Genomic DNA, 20,900 nt, shown 5'->3' with positions numbered 1-20,900 from the left:
GCCAAGGAAAGAGACAAAACCATCTTCCTCCAGGAAGGGAATCTCATAATCCGCTTCACGAAGCAAACGCAACCGTAGTGCACAAGTCTGGGAATGAGCCCTAATCGGGAACATCAACATATCAGGATCAACCACTGGAGAGTGCTGCAGTGAGAGACAGAAAGCCAGTGCATGTTCAAACGAGCACCAAAGGCATCGAAACACGGGTTGCACACAATCCAAAACCGGTCTGAATGACAAAGACCAGTCACACTCCAAATGAGCCAGGAGTGTTGCTCCAAAACGCTGCATCAGGCGTTCACGACACAGCTGCGCTGACGGGAGCAGCAATACAGGATCTCGTTGCGGCGGGACAGCCATTGCGAAAAAATAGTAACAATAGCAAAACCCCAGCCAATAAAGCCAAAGTAATTGGGAAACCCCCAAAAATGCTTCCGAAAATAGAGTGTATAGCCGAAGGTATCAAACCGAATATGGAAGAGAAGGTGTGAACAAAACCAACACCAACGGCTTTGAAAAAATGAGCAATACCAGCAGTGCTGGATGCATTAAATATACGTCCCACAAGTTCACCGAAGTGACTCGGAAAGTTAGTATTCAAAAGGGACTGTATCTCCGCCGATGACCTTGCCACTTGAAGTGCGTAGGTCTCGCTAGCAGATGTAAGGGCCACATGCTTTTGAAACAATAAAGCTTTCAGCCGACTCAACTTGTCGAAATCAACCTTGGAAGTAGCAATATGAGGCCAGATGTCCGCCACCTCCCTAAATTCAGTAGGGGGAAACAACACATTCCCGCAGCACGTAACGGCCTTGTTGACGACAACGACGTAAACTATTCCGGCACGCATGCCACAGCAGCGTTCGCTGTTAAGAACAATGTAACTGCTGTTAGAAAGCACCTGGAATGTGTTTTTAATTACCGGGACTGGAACTCCCTTCAGATAACAAGCTAAGTTAGCAATCGAAGCGTTACACGCTCCGTGCAAGGACAGCTGTTTACAAACCATGGAATGGCTAACAGAAGCTTCGCAGTCGCTACCGCTAAGAAAAACTTCCTGCAAACCATTAACACATCTGTACTGAAAAGGAAGCTCCCACACCTCGTGTATGTAACTGTCACCCAATTGTTCATATCTACCCACCGGAATGTGCTTCAAACAAGAAGTAAATTGCAGAGTGGAGATAGGCAAATTAATAACCCCATGAATCAACCACTCAGCTGACGGAATCTCAGCCACCGTGAAAGGCAGTTTCTCAAATTTTTCAATATTTAACATAACATACGTCGCTTCCTTCTTAGCCATCAATTGTTGTTGACGAGTTAAATTAAAGGAGATAAAGATCTCTCTAGCACGCATGTGCTGCCATGGAACGCGACCCGCCTTCAAGGTCTGAAGAGTCCAACCCAGCTGCATGATAGATCGTGTCTGACTCTGCCCATGATATAAAGAAGACATGTCTGATTTTATAATGTCAATAGCAGAAGAGACAATGCTGTCAATCGTGTAAACACGGTCAGAAAGGGTATGCATGCCATTATCAACAACAGACAAAGTCTGCAGCAGATTTTCTTGATCAATCTGTCTTAACCGGGCTGCAGCCTCCTGCTGGGAAAGTTTCCAAAACTCATTATACACTTCGTATAAGAACCTTTTTCTCCGGGGCACCGTGGGACCTGATAAGAAATCTTGCAAATCAGTACCATTATACAGTAACTTGAGGTGTGACTTAACTGCACCCAGGGTGGAATACTTCAACCATTGTTGACAAAGTTTCCCCACACTGTATGTAGTTATTATATCAGCATGTTCTGGTGAAATGTAACGAGGGTCTGCCCTACTAGTCCTGAACCCCCCTGAAGAGGTAACAAAACGTTGATGACACTGATTAGTGTCTACAGGCCACAATAACCACCCGCCCGGATGTAACGATGAAGCGTTAAGCGTACCATTCTGGACCCAATGCGTAAATTCACTAAAAGTAGCATTCACATAGTGCTGCCAGTTATTTAAGTTAGAAGGGACAGGTATACTAGGCAAAGTCAATTCTCTAATCGACGCCAAGCCCAAACAACTAGTCTGTTGTACTGTGTCATTGAGGAAAATCATTTGCACATGGATAATGCATGCTCGAAATAATGTATCTCTGCCTTGCATCTGCCAATTTTTCGTACCCCAAACACTTTTCAAGTCAACAGTCTTCAACCAGTATTCATATCCTTCGACCGAAAGTTTAGATACAAACGAATTAGAATATAGTAATTTAGTATCGGTCAACAGAATTTTCTTATTAGAATACGGTGTCACTTTAAAATAGTAAGACTTAGCATTTCGGTGATCATGCCCAGAAAAATATGCAAATTTATCATGATACGTTTTCGAACTCCCTTGTGGAGGAGTCGAGCAATGTTCCCATTGCACATAATTAAATATGGACTTAGGGCTACTCGCTTTGTGAATAAAGTGGTGTCCATAATAGTTGTAGCAAAACATATCACCATGATTATCTCGAAATTGGTAAGCATCTTCATCGTCATAGACAGTATAATATTGCAAATCTTTTAGCATAGAATCTATCGTCTTCACATCCCAATCATCAGAAACAATGCCTGGAATAACAATATCATTCATTGATAACTTGAGGACATACGGTATTTGAATCAATTCAGTGGGACCATATATATCAAACATTACTTTATCCCACACAATCCCATCCGGAATTGGTATTGCAGAAATGTTCACATTGGATAAGTCTCTTCGAACCATATGAGACGAAAAATGTGGTCTCAACACAGTCTCCACGCGCTCAATGTCTGATCGATCAGGAAGAAAATGACCATGTATTACTAGAAAAAAAGTAACCACAAATCCCAACCATAGAAAAAGAGTCATAACAGCCATAAAAAGCCACAAATAGTTCCAAGGGAGAACAAAATATGTATGTTTAAGCCACCCGAGTAGCTTACGTGGACCTCGGACCGAAGACGAAGAGCTGGATACAGCCGCATCCGCGTCGTTGAAGCAGCCAGAGGCAGTTCTTGCAAAAGGCGCAACAGTGAACAAAGAAGCAGATGGAGGCTCTCTCCTAGGTACGCTATAAAGCACATGGTCAGAAACATCAGTAGAACGTACAGCAACTTGATCAAAAGAATCGATATTAATCGTTGACTGTGGAACAATCGCAAGATCATCTTCCACCCTCCCCAAGCTCGGAGAGGAAACAACGTCGGTGCAAATCACCTGCAGCGGGACTTCTTCCCCAGTAATGAGAGGGATGCCGGAACTACTGGGTGTCCCTCTTGGTCTGCTGTGCATAATCGGCCACATGTTGTAACTTGACATTATCAATGGAAACAAAACGATTGCCTTTGGCCCCTTGCAGCGGCGGTAAAATCACAGTTCTCGTGCCGCTCACCCCCAACACCGGGACAGGTGCTCGATAAGAAGGACCAAATTCTTTCCTTACTGCGACCTTTTCACGCACTAGATCCCCAATCCTGGGTATTCAACCAGTAGGTGTTACTGGCTCATCCTTAATTCCTGAGGAGACAGCACTTGCAGAAGAGTTATCTTCACGAAATTGTTGCAACTCCTGCAAAACAGTGACACGATCATTTATGTCAAAGGGCGTATCTGCCGCCTCCACACCAGGACCATCTAGATCAGGAACATACATTCATGTTCCGAACAGGCACTCATATGAAGTACGACCCCCCAGTGACCTTCTAGGCAAGTTATTAAGTGCTCTCTGTACTCCATACAGGTGGGCTAGCCAACTACGACCCGTACCTATAACCCTGGCCGTTAAGGATTGCTTTAAATCACGATTTAAACGCTCCACGACTGAATTTCCCTCGGGATGAAATGGAGACGAGAATTGGAGCTGGACCCCCAACTAAGCCATGGTGTCCCTGAATGCCTTAGAGGCAAAAGCAGGGCCCTGGTCCGAATGAAAAGCCGCAACTGCAAATGTATCGACAAAGATACGCAAATCTTTAATAACAGTCTGAGCGTCAGCCGAGCGCTGTGGCCAGACCCACACAAATCTGGAGCACGAATCTACAGCAACCAATATGTATTTGTATGCACTATCTGGTGTCAGCGGACCACAATGGTCCAAGTACACACACTGTAATGGTCTGTTTGAAATCAGAAGAGGCGTCTGCTGTGGGCGTCTAGCCGACGATGCTTTAATTTGTTGACAGACGTCACAACAAAGGACATACTGCTTTGTCTCCTTATAGAGACCAGGCCACCAATAACGGGCCTGTAAAAGTGAAATCGTGGCAGCCACACCAGCATGCGCAGATGCCACCCCTTCATGTGCCGCAGAAATTAATCGAGGTCTCTCAATCTTATTCGGTAACTCACGTACACCAATGCCAGGAATATTAACAACAGCATTCAGTGCACCACTCAAGCAGTAACTATATTTAGAAGGGAATCCTTTAGGAAATGGCGTGCCATCAGCCGTAGCTTTTATGGCAGCCGAGATCTCTATGTCTGGTTTGGAACTCGAACGAGTCACCGCGGCTATAGTGGCGATAGCCACTGCCGACTTTGCAGCCTCATCAGCCAAAGTATTCCCAGCAACGTGTATTCCAACGCGCTGGTGTCCAAGTGTATGTACAACATGGACTTTAGGAAGCGTTTCTTTCAGACCCGCAACCTTACCCCACAACAATTTATGTTTAATGGTGTTGCCTTTAGAATCTCTGAACCCATTCATTTTCCAATAGTGCAGATATTCATTGTAGGATTGCACACAGTAGTAGGAGTCACAGACCAGCAAGGTCAATATCGCCGGCTCCGCATGCTCCAACGCCAACAAAAGAGCTTTGAGCTCAGCCAGCTGCGCCGTGCAATCTCCCAAGGTTTTAGTATAAGTATGTCGGGCAGAAGACTTCCCCCTCCATAGTCCCGCTCACCACCGCACATGCAGCAGAATACTGCTGTTTAGTCCCAACCGCCGGTTGCGCAGAGCCATCGGTATACATGACCACTTCATATTGGTCAATAGGCAATGTGCCAGCAGGAACTGGGTACTCTATTTCATATTGAAGAAATTCTTGAGTCTGCAGCTTAGGGTCAAATATGTAATCCACATCAGTGGCCGTCAAAGACGTAGCCCATTGTATCCATCGCGGGTGTAAAGCTTTCGAATTAGGAACACTCGCTTTTGTAACAGCCTCTAAGGCCGGAATCGGGGAAACGACAATAATGCGTTGGCCCTGGGCTAGCGGTCTTTCTTTGATCACAGCCATCTGTACTGCAGTGAGAATTTTCTCAGTCTGTGCAAAACGTTGTTCTGCAGCAGAATACAAGTGGGACTTGTATGCTATCGGGACTGTCTCCCCTTCATTAAAGGTGACATACGTAAATCCAACAGCCCCAGGAATCACCCTGATGACCAAATGAGTTTTATTGTCCCGTGTGTGTAAATGTTTAACCGCTAAGAGATCATTCTGCAACTCTCGCAGTATGTGTATGCTCAATCGTCCAAAATCTACTTGAAAAATTTGGGCGAATCAGTTCATATAAAGGTTTTATACGTGTAGCATATTCAGGAATGTAAGTTCTGCCAAAATTCAGAAACCCCAACAACGACTGGAGCTTCCGAACCGTATTAGGAGGCTGCAATAAAGCACATTTCTCCAAAAAATGTGGCGCCAGGCTCTTGCCCTCACTCGATAACTCATATCCCAGGAAAATAACACTGAGGAAGGCAATCTTTGATTTCTTAAAATTAAACTTATAGCCAATATCAGCAAAACCCACAACAATGCGCAATACGCATCTGAGATGTTGTAGAATCTCATCGTCCGTCAAATAAATGTCATCAACATATGATAACGCCTCAGGGTCCAACTCGTGTAGAAGTTCAGTCACACGAGCCGAAAACAGTCCTGGGCTATTCTTATACCCCTGAGGTAAACGACAAAACTTTTTCTGAGAGCCAAACGCACTGAAACTGGTATAGTCCCGACTTTCGGGTGCTATATTCTGGCAGAAAAATCCATTCGAGATATCCAAGGTTGTTTTGTATTTTTTACGCACTATATTATTCATAAGCGCAGCGCTATGTGAATTCTGTATGGCATATGTGCGTGTATGACTATTCAAATGTCTGTAATCCACCACTATCCTATAGGAATGGTCCGGTTTAACAACCGGAAATAAGGGATTATTCATCGGCGAGACACAAGGCTCAATCACACCTTGGTACTCCAATTGTGTAAGAATGTTCCTAACCGATGCCCTTGCTTCAAATTTAATAGGATATTGCGGCTGTGGCTGAGGTTCGCCTTTAATTGGAATGACATGATAAGGTGATTGTTTATCCCACCCCACATTATTTCTATATAGGGCGGGGGCTTGTGCTAGAGCCCATGATTTACTATAGGACCCCGCTAGTTCTCTCGGAACAAGTGGTGAAAAGGAAGGCGCAATAACCTCCTCCCCAACCGGACAGTCGCGAACAAAGTCAGGTGGCCAATCTTGTTCGGCCAACAGGATATCATATGATTTTACCACATGGTCCCAAAAGATGGCGTGTACAATGCGGTCAATGTCCCCTTCTAATCGTAGAGTCACAAGATATACTTGATCAGGATCATAGACTCGCATATCCGCCGTCTCGACTTGTATGAAGTCATCAGTTGCTTTCGCCTCCAGATGCTCTAGAAGACTCCGGTGAACTATTGTGACCTCTGCCGCGCTGTCTAACAGCGCTAACGCCCATTTCATGTTCGTCAAGAGAACTCTCTTCTTGAGCGGCATGTCTAACTGAGACTGCTGCCACTTTCTTCTTTTTAAATTGCTGTTTTTGTTGCAGTGGTTTCTCTTCTTGTTTAATAGAAACCTCCGCTGAGCGTTGTGAATCCTGTCTCGATTTCACGTACTCCGTCCTCCGCTCTGACCGCCCACCTCTCTCACTTCTTTTTTCCGAGGAGTCCTGAAAGGAACGAGATTGGCGTGTATCAGTATATTGATATCTATCAGGCGTCTTCAAAGTGTCCCTATTCCTGAGATTATACTTATTTTGTGGGGTCTCCGGTTGCGGAGACTGCCCACCATCTTTCTTAGGTGTTTGCTGTTTCTTGTCCCAGCGCTTTTTTGCACCCTCAGGTTGCTGTTGCTTAGAATTATCCTTATTATTTTTACCCTGCAATTGTGGTTTCTGCGGTCGAGCCCCTAGGCTATCACGACCAATACTAGAATATGTTTCAGCTATTATTCTCCGAAGTTCCCGCTCCTGATTAATCTGCGGAACGTCCCGAAGACGCATTCGCACTTCTAGTGCTACAGCCTCCCCCTTGAGATTACTTAAAATATTAGAAGAAACCGCATCAAAATTACCCATCAATTGCATGCCTAAATCTAAGGCAGGGGCAGCCCCATATTCATCCTGAATTTGTTTAAGCACCTCCGGCAAATTAGCCAAAGTCGGTGTACCGTGTGCTGTAGTATATAGTGCGGCAAACACCGTGCCCCAAGTATTACAAAGATCCACCGTAGGAACCATCCCATACGGCAAACACATCGTCAAAATTCTATGCTTATCCTGAGGTCCCGTATGGGGAAATACTGCTTCCAGCGTATTAATTTTTTGCGCCAGCCAAAATGGAGTCTCCTCACGTTTAGCCGGTACTTTGCCCATAACAGAGTGTACAGTGGCCGGATTGATTCCCGGTACCACCGCATGTGGCTGTGCTGGAGCAGCACGCGCTGCATTAGTATTTAATGTCTGCATTACAAACTGAACTAATCGTCTGTACGTTGCAGTTAATTCCATATATAAACGACGCACTTCAGCCACTGCCACATTTGCCACTCCAGGATATGGTGTATATGTAGCCAATAAAGGCCAGGTCGGACCATCATTACTCAACGGACCTAACCTTACTGGTGTTACTGAATGTGGGAGGGCGCCATCAAGCCAATTATGGTGTTCTTGATAAGATAAAGGTATTTCTAAGTATGCATAAGCCCTGTATTGTCCAGGGACATTCGCAACAGTATATTCGTGAAAAGTATTTGTACCCCCATCAGCTGCTGGAAATACGACCCAAGAATAAAAAAGTTCTGTTCTATAGGCTGCATGGGCGTCCACCACAAAAGTGACCGGACCCCCCTGGACCATCAGTCCATGTGCTATCAGATGACCCGTGAGCGGAAATCGCATATTAAGCGGTATATTTACTACAACTGGATTCGCCATTAGTATAACAAAAATAGCTCTAGGACAGAGAAGGCACACCAATATCGGGGTTTTTCCTTTCAAAGTTCAAGCTTGAACAACCAACCACTAAGTAATAGGATGTACCCAACCTGTGGTGGCGGAAACCCTCAGCCCCACGGACGTCTCCGTATACGGAACCGAGGAGTCAAAATATATACGAGACCGAGAGAGTCAGTCGGACCCAAACATTAGAGCCAGACCAAACGTTGGCGGCGCCATGTCGCGTAGGCTCTCATTATCCTAAATGAGACTACTGGATTTCTAGGCAGCAGGATCGATAACGGTGTGGGGGACTGAGTCTGACCCACGTGTAAGGAACTCTGTCACCATAAATCCGGTTGTTGCTCCGGCTAACTAGCAGTGCCTCATTTCTCCCACGGGGAAGAGATGATTGGGCAACCGAGCGCATGACATCTTTGGAACTTCTCAGGGAAGTCGTGGTCACTCAGATCCAAACCAACTCTCTCATTCACAATATGGTCTCATATACAAATGACAAAGACAGTATAAGTTTTATAGAATGTTTTAATAAAACGACTGTATTTTAGATATTAAGGCGTGAGCCGCAATAACCAGAACAATACAACATAGTAGGATTGATATAGTAACCAGGAGAGTAAAACATAAGAATAACGCTATCATAATTCCAAACCGTTTCTACTCTCCCTCTGCTTGTTCTATTTAGAGCACAGCATGTTAAGCTTCTAGCTTGCCTTTCTGTATCACTAGGGAGACGGACACACTCATACCTGAGCAAAGGCCTGTGATCTGGTTCAGCATCTTCAACGAGGCAGTCAGCGTCTAGTTGTGGTTCCCTGGTCGGAATCTCCCTCTTGCATGTATTGGGACAAGGAAGTGATTTTATAACTAACATGTCATCGTGATCACAAAATGTCCCTACGCAGGAATGGCAAGTCTAAACTCCTACCACGTCTATCGGCAATGTACCAGACTGTATCCTTGACTGAAGCACAGAGTGAATATGTTATGAACTCCAGTGCTGAAGTAGGCAAAACAGTGTGATATGAATAAAAAACAACACCGTAGAACTGGCTATTCTGAAAAATAACAGTACGAAGCCTAATAAAAAGCATTCAGAGTAAAGGGCACAGAGGCTCTAAGCTGTTAGCAAATGAATAAAATATATTTAGGGCAAAGTGCACAGAGGCCTAAAGCCTGAAGCTAATGCGCAAAATATACGTAAAACTGACCACACTACAATACATGTAAGAAAATAACATTAAGAAATTGTAAGATCGCAGACTTAATAAAACGTTTAACATTCCAGGACATTAATAAGATAACAATTAATTTGCTAATTGCATTAAAAAATGAAAGCAATTGTTAGAGAGTTCATTCCTCCGTGTTTAATAATAGATTTAGGATGCAAGCTATGTACAGGTAGTGCTGAAGGACATAAGAGCAATACATCAGCGAAATCGTTCACACTGGCAGTAGCAAAGGTTTATGCAAACTTTTAAATTGCAATAATTCTGATATGCATCAATTTGAAATAGCACCAATTGTCACTGTAAATTCAAATCATGTGACAATCAGCCACTTCAGGTACAGTTTTATCACGTTAGATTACGTTTATTTACATGAACTAGAGTGCTCTGCATTATTTCTTTGTTAAAAAATGTCCATCCTAGCTACCAAATAATGTCTCAGTCATGTTTTAGTGTTTTTTCATAAATGGTATCACTCTGCATCAGGTCTTTACAGAGCTCTCCTGCCAAACTACTAATGCCAGCAATTGTTAAACAAGCATCGGCACAGACAATATGTCTGTTATTGGCTGCCAGCCTTTTGGCAGTTATTGTGTTTAGTATTGTTTTTTGCAAAACATATTGTTCAGGAAGCTACCTGATCCTTAAAAACCTAAACAAAAACATTGGCTAATGGCAAAATTTTTATTTTTTATCTCAGAAAGGCACACATTGCACTAGTACTCCTTGGCATTGAAGGGAACTACTTTGTGTGTCGATGTGCTCCATGTGAAAGGGCAGCAAGCTGTAACTCATAGTGAAGTCAGTCAGTGGCTGAAGTGGGCTGACACATAGCCCCTTCATAAATGCTGGAGTGAGTCAAAGAAAAATGTGAATGACAGAACCACTGAATAATGGACGCAGTCTGACTACATACCTCTATAGGTATCAATGTTATATATATAGTTTTACTAAAATTAAAGGGTCTTGGCTAACACAGATGTCCGTCATTGGCTGCCAGTATCTTGCCTTTGGAAAAGAAAGAAAGAAAGAAAGAAAGAAAGAAAGAAAGAAAGAAAGAAAGAGGATGGCATGAGGGAAAGGAAGAAGAAGGTAAGTAATAAATAGGAAGGCAAGAAGGGAAGAAAGGCGAAGGCAAGAAAGAGGAAAGAAAGAAACAAAAATGAAATAAACAGCAAAAAAGGAAAGGCGGAAAGAATGAATGACAGACCTTTAGGGCTGCAAAGATAGCGCATCCCAAAGCATTTATATTCAAAGTTCATGTAAGTTTCTGGGATGGTGTGAAAAAGCAGGAGTCAGATAAAGGCAACTTACAACAGCATTGGCAGAAGACAGGAGTTGATAAAGCTGGAATGTGGCTTGTGCTCTCATCTGGAAAGCGTCCTGGTATCACATCAAGCACCGCAAACAAAGGCAACACTAAAGTAATAAAGTCAAAACAAAAATAGTGGCTCTGAAGGAACTTCCTTGTTTGCGGATGTGCTCCTTGTGAAAGGGCAACATGCAGTCATTCAAAATGAATACAAACATTGCTGAAGTTGGCTGACGCACAGCCCCATGCTGTATGCTGTAGTGGGCGGACGCAAAATGTGAATGACACAAGGACAAACCAATAGATGAAGAGTGGTGGCTCAAAGCCCCTTTATGTAAGTATATTAAACATACAATTTCAGTAAAACCAACCGGTCTTTGCCAACACCAGACCTAAAAAGCTAAGAACTGTAGATGTACAACTTGAGTTGTATAGTACTAGAAAAACTACTTCTGTGCCCACACTAGGCGGCTAAACCTAGTGCTTGACATCAGACCCAGGCCTCAAATTTCTTAAAACCATAAGCTTCCTCCGTAATCAATACCAGAAGACTATAAACAGGACTTTGGACAGTACTGGTTACATATAAAAAAAAATAGAAAAAAGCAGGGGCTGCTCCAGGAAATTGGAAACCATTTGGTGTAATTGGAACTCCTATCGTGGACTGGCCCCAGTGGGATCTGAACCGATACACCACACTAATAGACATGGAAATTTCTCTGCAGCAGCAGCTCCAAACTGAGGAAGGAAAGGTTGGGGGAGGAAGGAAGTTCTTGGGGAGTTCAAATCCATCTAGCATTATAAAGTTCTGTGTATGAGATAGGAAAATGTTGTAAATGTTATGGCGCTGTGTTTAAAATCTTTAATAAAAAGATGTTTTTTTGTTTTTTTTTAAATGGTTAAATATGCTTTAAGCAATGGCAGAACTGTTAGACCAAACTTTCAAAGATTGAAACATATCATTGATTGATTGATTGAATTTCTTCTAGATTGATTGATTTATTTTCTTCTAGAACAGACTTCTCTAACAAGTAGCTCGTGAGCTACTTGTAGCTCTCCAACCACCTGTGTATAGCTCTCCTGTGTAGAGCTCAGCCTACTAAATTATAAGTTTTTGTTTGGTGAATAAATATATGTATACCAACATTTTAAAGTGTGTGTTTGACCTAAAAATGTGTGTATTTTCAGAACACATCATTTCCAAAGTCTTTTTAATGCTGACATTTGAAAAGATAAATCATTCAGCCTTAGGAGACTTATTACTAATATTACCTTGGTGCCAAGATGCATTGCAGCTGTGGCTGTTATGTATTTCCATTGCAGAGGCATTCCAAATTAACTAAGCCTTTTTAACATTACTTCTGGCAAGCGTGCCATGAATAGACTTGCAGGGACGGCCACTAATGTAATCTTTGTCTGATGTATACAACAGTAATAATATTAGTAGCTCTGAATGATTTTCATTGAACATAAGTAGCTCTTGTTAGTGAAAATGTTGGAGATCACTCTTCTAGAAAATACTTGTTTGTAATATGTACCAAAAGTCAATTTGTTGTTGAAAACAATACCAAGCTATAACTGTTCACAACTTCAAGTCTTGAGTTCTTTATAGACCTGCTGAATAAAGATAAATAATAAATAACGTTTTTTTGCTCCAACACCTGCATCACCTGGATCTTCTTTTTGTTCATTTCTAATGTGTTTATTGTGCAATAAGTTCCAAAGCATACAATTGATGTTGGAGTGTGATCTAAAACGACTAACTCATCGATGTACAGTAAGGTATTTAAGAGGAACGCAGATAATCAAAAACAATAATGGGGTTAGCACTCACCCCTGTTTTAATCTATTATACATTGGAACTTTAGCTGTCCACTTCCTGTGATACCCTATTGTCCACTTGTGCCCAAATCTGTATGTCAAGTAAGATTAATAGTCGTAAAAGTGTGTTAGGGATCCCTACAGCAACATAAGAAACGTCACTTCATTCTGTTAAAGCTTATTTAAAATCAACAGCACAAATACATAGAGAACATACTTTTGACGTTTTACACAAGGTTGCTTAAAGCAAATATTTGATGTAAAGTGCTTCAGTCTAAACCCCACGTGTTCACTGGAAATCCGTTGTTAGGCCTTTACTCGGCCCTCGCCTGCTTGCAGTAACATGTGAGCAAACGTTTTTCAGGCCATGTCTAAAAGAGGATTACGTTTTTAAGCACAACAGAACTACTGGAATTATAACCCTTCTTTAAAATTGGAATGATTAACGAGCCTCATCAGTTTCTCCAGCGTCTTCTCCATAGTCTCGCATGTAGTAGAAATTCGCTCAAAATATGGACGCAAACATTCACCCAGACCTCAGGGTCTCATCTCAAAGTAGAAAACGTGCCTTGCCCCATGGTCATCAATATCTCAGCTATGATTAGCCTATTCTTTTGTGGCTGCACATGTTTTTCCCAGGTCCAAGCCTCGAACAACTAATGTCTCTTCCCCTATCCCCATGGGCTCATAACTTCAGAATCACTTACAAAAAAAAGGCAAAGTCTGCAAACCGCATTCACCACTGAAGATATACCTTTGTCATTGAAATCCATTGCAAACATTGCCATATCCTATCCATTCTCTAGGCATCCGGAGCACCTGTTACTAGGAAACGTATGTCACTCCTGTCCATAGGATATCTTGGTTGACTGTGCCAGTGAACCTTCGAAAGGCTAGAGCACTCTCAGGTATCCAGCTCCCAAAGCCTCTGTTGCATCCTCATCCTGTAACCTGACACTTCCATCAGCCTATGGAGCCTCTGCGACTGTGAATGAGGCAAAGCATTCACAATGTAATTATTCACACTGGAAATGAGCCTCGCTCCAAAATGTTGTGCATCATGCACTACAACACTAATACCATTAAGTAATTGCAATACCATTTCATCCTTCTGTGTGAAACCTATATCCTCGTATTTAGTGCATATAAATTAGAATTATACAATACGCTGTACACATGCAATTTAAAAAAACAACATTAAAGAAGGTACATCACCCTGGACTCCCCTGGTTGTCCAGTTTTCAGAAATGTTCGGGTTTGTTAGGTATCTTTGGGTGGTGGAACACAAAAGCTCCAAAACCCACAGCTACCTACATTGTAACAACAGGGTGCTTTTCATTTGAAAAATCAGCCACCAATGGCTATCAAGTTGACTAAACAGCCTCATGAAGAATCTGGTTTGCCCGATTAATTTTGGCAGACATTTTGACAGCCTCCAACATAAAACAGGCTTTGGCAATTTCATTAGTTCTGGCTTTAAAAGAAGGTTGTATGGTCATGTGAAGCTTTAAAGGCACCTAGCATGGGAATGGATATGTTTTTACGTAAACAACAAGTAAACAACTGTAGAATAATACTGGCATAGGTTAAAAGATCAGGTGACAGTTTCAATATCAAGCCAGATCTAAAAATCCACATAGGTTAATGACTGCCCTCCTCCCATCTTTGCTACTGCCAGAGAAAAACAACACAAATTATCTAGTTATCTAAGACATTTTAATAGCAATGTGATGTGTGTGCCCCTGAAAGTTCAGGCCGAGGCAGGTGGATAATAAAGTAAATGATCACAGCTGTGTGGAGGGCAAGCACTTTTTTTGTGGAAGCACACAACTTCTACGCGATCAAAACATATACTCCTGACTCTCAATATGTGAGCAGAGCCAAAGCCCCTTTGGTGGTGATTCTCACATAATTGTCTAGCGAAAGCTGCGCTGTCAAGCCAGACCATAACGATCCTTCAAATATTCTGAAAATGTTGTAAAACACCTCTGAAATATTCTCTCAATTGCTAAACTGACTGGCGATAATCCTAAAGGTCTAACTACTGCTACCACAACTGCTACTCTGAAAATAAAGTCACCACTTATGCAAAGAATAGCAGAAAAACAAAGTGTTCCCCTAGAAATCTTTCCCCAAAAAATCCCTTAATGTGACCCCATGGTAATCTCAGCAATCTTTGCAGAGTTTACAGCCATTCATAATCCCACTCTAAATGGTTTGGGATGAGACTGGTCTGCTCGAATTCCCTCCCTCCACCCCAAAGTCTAGTGATGAGGAGTGGAAAGGGTGGGGGTGTTAAGTATCAATGACAGTCAGACCTTGAATAGCGATCACTAAAAAGGAACAGAAAAAAATACTTGTGCTGTATATTTTACTGAGTACCCAGTCAGAATTATTACCTCACAGCCCTCTGGTCACCAAAGTGCTGTTCGACATGAGGGCCATTCAGAACATTTCGCAAAGGGAGCATGTCCATTTACATCTGTGCAATGTGTCTGAGGAGTGGACCTCAGGGAGTTGAACCAGGAACCTATTCCCAGCAGTTAACAGCCCTACAGCAAGCATAAGAGGCCCAGAGTAAGCAAAAAAGCTAACGGCTGGCGTGGCAATGATGCCAAACCAGCTCAATTATCTTTGCTAAATGTAGGCCTATCTGACAGATTGGGGATTGGCGGGCTGCATTTCAAAGTTTATGAAACAATTTAAGGTATTCAAGTTTGCCAGTCATCTCCTGTAACAGAAGGAACACCCCAGGACTGGGACATAGGCACGTAGGATTCGTTTTTAGTTTCCCCTGCCTTTTGCAGTCTTTGTCCCTCACATTGTTACTTCCATGCATCAGTGAACCTGATTATGTATTTTGCTTCCACCGCTGCTGCTAGGAGTGAGTACAATGCATTTACATCTTTTTCACCTTTATATTATGTTTGAACCCCCACCCCATGACGAATCGTTTTGTTTGAGGATGTACAGCCGGGCACAGGAATATCCCATCTCTTTATACTTCCAGCATTCCCATTGTTAAATCGCATAGCCAATCACAATGCCAGTTAAATGATTCCTTTTATGTCACATACGTATCATTAACTGCTGTTTTATTCTAACCTGATATGTCTTTCCATTTCAGAGGAGGAAAGCAAGTAAAGATGGAAGAAGAAACAAGGCATTGCACAAAAGTTAAGAGGGCTAGGAGCTGCTCCTTCCTGCTTAAAAAGATCCTTCCACATTCTAGTGCAAAAAAAAGAAAACAAAGATCTACACCCGCACCAGCTGCAAATAAGGTTGAAGGCAAGACACAATTCCTATTATTTGCCAATAAAAATGAGCAAAACAATGATACATCTGGCTCAATGGCATGAAACGTGACATCTTCAAACCCTAACTTTTACGCATTTCCAAGTTACTGGGATTAATGCTGGACCTACCTTTACCCTCCAAAAGCACACTGTTAAGAAAACAAAGATGGCCTAGTACCAGCTCTCTTTACTGATGAAAATGAACCGATTCCTCCATGAAGGCGACTACAGAACCGCTGTTCAAGTCTTCACTCACTTGCATCTTCAATTAGGGTTTTCTAGTAAAGGTCAAGTAAAAGCCCCTCTAAAAAGGTTGTTATTTTCTTTCTAACTCAGTAGGATGCTTTGAGAGGATTGCCCCACTATTATTTCTAAATAAATCGGCATTTGTCCATTATTTCCCCTTTGGGAATTTGTGGCCTCTGGCAGGTCTGGCTGATTTTTGTTAGTGCATGACAGTGCTTCATTTCAGTCTTTGGTTGCTGCCAGGAACTACCTGCACTCATTTTTTGGGACTTGCACTTATTTTTCAGTCAACCAGTCAATTTGTACCACACTGCTAATCACCTGTGAGGGTATCCAAGCACTTGCCGGGTGCAACAGGTCAGTCGCAGAGGCAGGTCTTGAGTGTTTTTTGGAATTCCGATAGAGATTGGGAGGTGCAGAGCTGTAGGGGGAGTTCGTTCCAAGGTTTCACTAAAAGGTAGAAGGAGGAGCATCCTCCGCTTGTGGTCCTGTAGATGCAGGGAGTGTGGGTGATCAATAGGGAGGCGGATCAGAGTAGTCTGGCCAGTTGGTGGAAGTTCAGACGGTGGTTGATGTAGGCAGGTCCCAGGATGTGAAGGGCTTTGTCCAGTTGGGTCAGTAGCTTGAATTGCCATTTTTTCTTTACTGGGAGCCAGTGGAGTGCTTAGAGATGGGGAGAGATATGGGCCCGACAGGTGAGGTTGAGGATGAGTCTGGCTGCAGCGTTCTGGATGTCATATAGTCAGTCTCTTTAGGAGGTGCGTAGTGATCCCATCATAAAGGGTGTTGCCCTTGTCAAGTCTGCTCATGACAACGGTTTGTGTGATGGTGTCTGATGTAGGTGGGGAGCCACTTGAAGATCTTCTGTACCATGTGCAGAGTGAAGAAGCAGGCTGATGAGACTGCGATGACCTGGGATTTCATAGTCAGTTTGCTGTTTAGGATGATGCTGAGGTTCCTGGCATGATCAGATGGGGAGGGTGCTGGTTATAGTTCTGTTTTTCTACATCAGACATTTAGCCAGAGCAAGAGGGGGAAAAAAAGCACACCGGGGAAAGCAGAAAGAAGAGAAAGATGGACAAACCATCTCAAACTAAGAAAGCGGGAACCTGCAAGAGTAAGATAAAGGAGCAGGAAGTTTCTGGTAGTGAATTAAAGAGACATAAGGTGGAACTTAAGACTATGAACCCTTGGTATTCAGCACACTGACATTCAATTGCACAAGCCAGCTTTGGACATCTCCACTAATTATTTTACAAATTAAAAACTGGTGCATGGTCAGTCACATTGAAGCAGAGTACTCTAGTTATATATCTAATTTGGAGGCTCAGCTATCACAGAAAGACTGTGGGGCATATTTACAATACAAATTGGAGTAGGGCAGAGCCGCTAGTCTTTTTACTGCAAAGCCCTACGCCAATTTGAAAGGGCAGGAATTCACTGTATTTACGAAATATGGTGCATTCCTGTCCTTTCAGCCAGCACGCAATTTGGTACCTAGCACCAACGCGGGTACCCTTGCAACATGGTGCAAGGGTGCTTGCTTTGGCAAAAAAAAAAATTGTGAAGGAAGGGGCACCTTCTTGCACGCAAACAATCTATGGATAATTTTTCCTCTTTCCATGTGTGCTGCAAAATGCAGCACACATGGAAAGAGGAAAAACAAGGAGAAATAAAGATATTTCTCCTTGTTACATCTCCCCTGTCGAGGCGTACGTTTTTGACGCCTTCCCAGGTTTACATGTCCTTGTATATCTGGGGATGCGTCAAACCCCATGGGTATTGGGTGGGAAAACTCACCCCAACACCCATGGAACACCCCTCCCCCAAGCAGTGTAAGGCAATGTAGTAACTTGCACTGCATTGCCTTGCACCATACATATGAGACCATGAAAAGCCACACAAAGTGGATTTGCGTGGCCTCAGAGATATGGGTCTGCACTCCGTGCTGCTGGAGCATCAAAAAAAGTGACTCACCGGCGGCGCAAGGGGCATGTGAATATGTCTGTGTTCTTAAAAATCCAGTCAAACCAGTCACTGTGGAGTTATCAACCAACAGCTTCCGTATTTGCTGCAGGCCAGAATGGAGGGCAGAGAAAGCTCTCAGGCCCCCAGGGCAGCAGGTGCTGCATATAAAGTCACCACTGCTTGTGAACTCCTGCATACGCCCCAGATCAGTCTGGGGTCACACCACAGATTACTGATACCCCTGACCAGTATTTATGGCACTGGGAAACAGCGGCACATAGCAGAGTCCTCACTGCATATTGCTTGGGCTACGGCGAGAGCGGGTGTGTGTATACCAGCAGTCGGCAGAGGCTGACTGAGGGTCGTTGGCTGACGCGGAGAGGGGTTGCTGCTCACCACTTGTCCGAGGCCAGCCTTCCAGTGTCTCCTTGCTTTGTACTCGGTTGGTAGCAGCGCCATGGACTAGCAGCAAATCCAGTGTCAGAAGGTAATTTCTGGCACCATCACAGTTCAGAGATACCAGTGCCCTTAGGGACCCTCGAGACTAGAGTGCGCTTTTACTACAAATGACGGCACAAGGGGCCCTATTGCATATAGGGCCCACTTTTCCTGTTTGTGGCACGGCGCACCTTAAAGCAGGTGCACCGTGCGCAAACAGGGAAAGTTCGCCCCATTCGGTTGAATGCGCTGCCCTCAGGGAAGCTACAAACTCGTGCCACCCTGGTGGCAGCACTTTCATGTGAAATACGGAGCGGCTGCTTCAAAGCTGCGCCATGTTTTACTGTGCACGTGGAACCTGCCTGCGCTTTAAAGAGGGGAGACAGATACCCTTACAGGCGAGTGCAGTGTGTGACTGCACCCGCCTGCAAGAGGATGTCTAGGGGGGCCATAGGACCCCATTGACCCCTCCAGAGGGCTGTCATCAGGGGGCGAAGACAGTGCACCAGTTTGTTTGGTGCACTGTCAGTGCTCCTCCTGACAGCTTCTTTACCTTTGCGCACATCCATAATATGGAGCCAGTAAAGAGATTCCTTTGTTTGCATTTGGCCACCCCCCTTACAAATGAGGGAGGGCCATCTGGAGATAGCGCTGGCGACATGTGCGCCAGCACTATCTGCATTACAGAAGGGGGTACACAAACATCTGCAGCCCCTTCTGTAACACTTAAGTGCCCTTGGGACGCACAAAGCAGTTACAAACGCCCGCTGCGCCCCGGCCTACTTCCCATCTTACTTCATGTTGCATGCAGCGGAAATCTGCTTTCCTCTCTCGACAAACAAAGGTTTATAAACAGAAGGGTGTGTGTTAACATGACAGATACAAATACACCCAGTGCTACACCAAGACACGCAGGTGCATGCTCAGACACACATATGCACACAAGCTACACACACACCCACTGGCACGCACACACCAGTGGTGTAGCAAAGGCACCATGGGCTCCAATGCTAGCAGGGAAATCGGGCCCCCATCCCCTGGTCTGATTGTAAAAAACATATACTAAGTTGGACCTCATGGGCCCCTCGTATCCCTGGGCCCCGGTACCACTGCACCTTCTTCACTAGTGATAGCTATGCTCTTAATACACTCGATATGACGATGCCCAGATATACATGCAATGATAAAACTCTACACAGATTACGTGCACATACATACAAGCACGCACAACAACAAGCATTGTTAAAATAACCTAATGGAGCAGCTCTTACATCTGAGGTAATATTTGTCATTTTGAGAGAAATGGAAACAACCTCTCTTGGAGATTGGAGAGGGAAGGGACATCTGTTTTTGTAAGCATGGATGACACAATGCACAAACACATGTACAAACACATTCAAGGATATATAATGCTACTGTTATATGAACCGAGCAGAGGAATTGCCTGCCGTTTTTTAAATTAAATCAGAAAGTCTTAAATCTATGTATTGAAATAATAAACCAAGTAATCACATCCATTTTTCAGTTAATTTACTTCAAATAAACTGTGATAAACTTGGCTGTTTCTCATTCCGATTATTACTGAGTAATGCTTACAGGTATGACTGGTTTTATGAACTCTTTCTATTTTAGTTCTGGCTCAACAGCATATAGCAGTCAGGACCTATTATACCAATTATTTAAAGTGTACGTGGAAAAAACGTGGGCGGCTTCAAGAGGAGCAGATCTCTTTCACCTTATGCTGCTGCCTGCTTGATGTGTTATTCCCGCGCTTATGGAGTGCTTTGAGCGCAGTGCACGAGGGCCAATTTTACATCTGAAAAGTACAGAAGTTGTCACACAGTAAAATATATACATCATGCATGCATTATGCACTGACAGTTATTTTAAAACGATTAGTGAGGACGTGTGTGAGAAGGCTGGCCTATTGTGTTATCCCGCATGGGGAAAAGGTAGCAGCTATATTAAAACAAGTCATGGCTGCAGTCATTAGATGTAAACAAAAGACTGGGGACCAGTCCCCGAATATTTTATTGCATGTACATAGCCCAAAGGTGGTTGCTGTTGCAAGTTATGGAGCTTGTGGGTGGGGGCACAAAGAAGTTACTGCAATACAGCAAATTGAGAATAGGTCCCTAAGAATATTATGGTGTTTGGGCCCGAGTACACCCCTCACTGCCATTTACCTGGAATTAGATATCGTACGTATCTCGAATATCATTGCTTTTGCCCCCAAATTCATACTGGGTCTGCTTAAATAGGTGTTGATAAGTGGATGGTTATTCAAAATCTTTAAGAGAGGTAGCCTTTTTTTAGCCTTTATTCTGGAGCAACAAAGTTGCCCTGG

At 43.5% G+C, this 20,900-nt stretch overlaps 1 protein-coding gene across 1 annotated transcript in view; it reads left to right on the top strand.

Annotated features, from left to right (window-relative positions):
* The window catches only part of LHFPL5 (LHFPL tetraspan subfamily member 5), a 65,727-nt gene extending 45,661 nt beyond the window's left edge, over positions 1-20,066 (top strand). The window contains exon 3 of the mRNA XM_069238762.1: positions 15,733-20,066. Within this exon, the coding sequence (XP_069094863.1) occupies positions 15,733-15,749 (17 nt within the window). The 3' untranslated portion in view covers positions 15,750-20,066. The remainder of the gene's footprint in view (positions 1-15,732) is intronic.
* The last annotated feature ends 834 nt before the right edge of the window (positions 20,067-20,900 follow it).

Source organism: Pleurodeles waltl, chromosome 6, assembly GCF_031143425.1.
Source record: "Pleurodeles waltl isolate 20211129_DDA chromosome 6, aPleWal1.hap1.20221129, whole genome shotgun sequence".
In the NCBI taxonomy this organism is placed as follows: Eukaryota; Metazoa; Chordata; class Amphibia; order Caudata; family Salamandridae; genus Pleurodeles; species Pleurodeles waltl.
The sequence above is the reverse complement of the archived record's forward strand: the minus strand, read 5'-3'. Positions and strand labels throughout refer to the sequence as shown.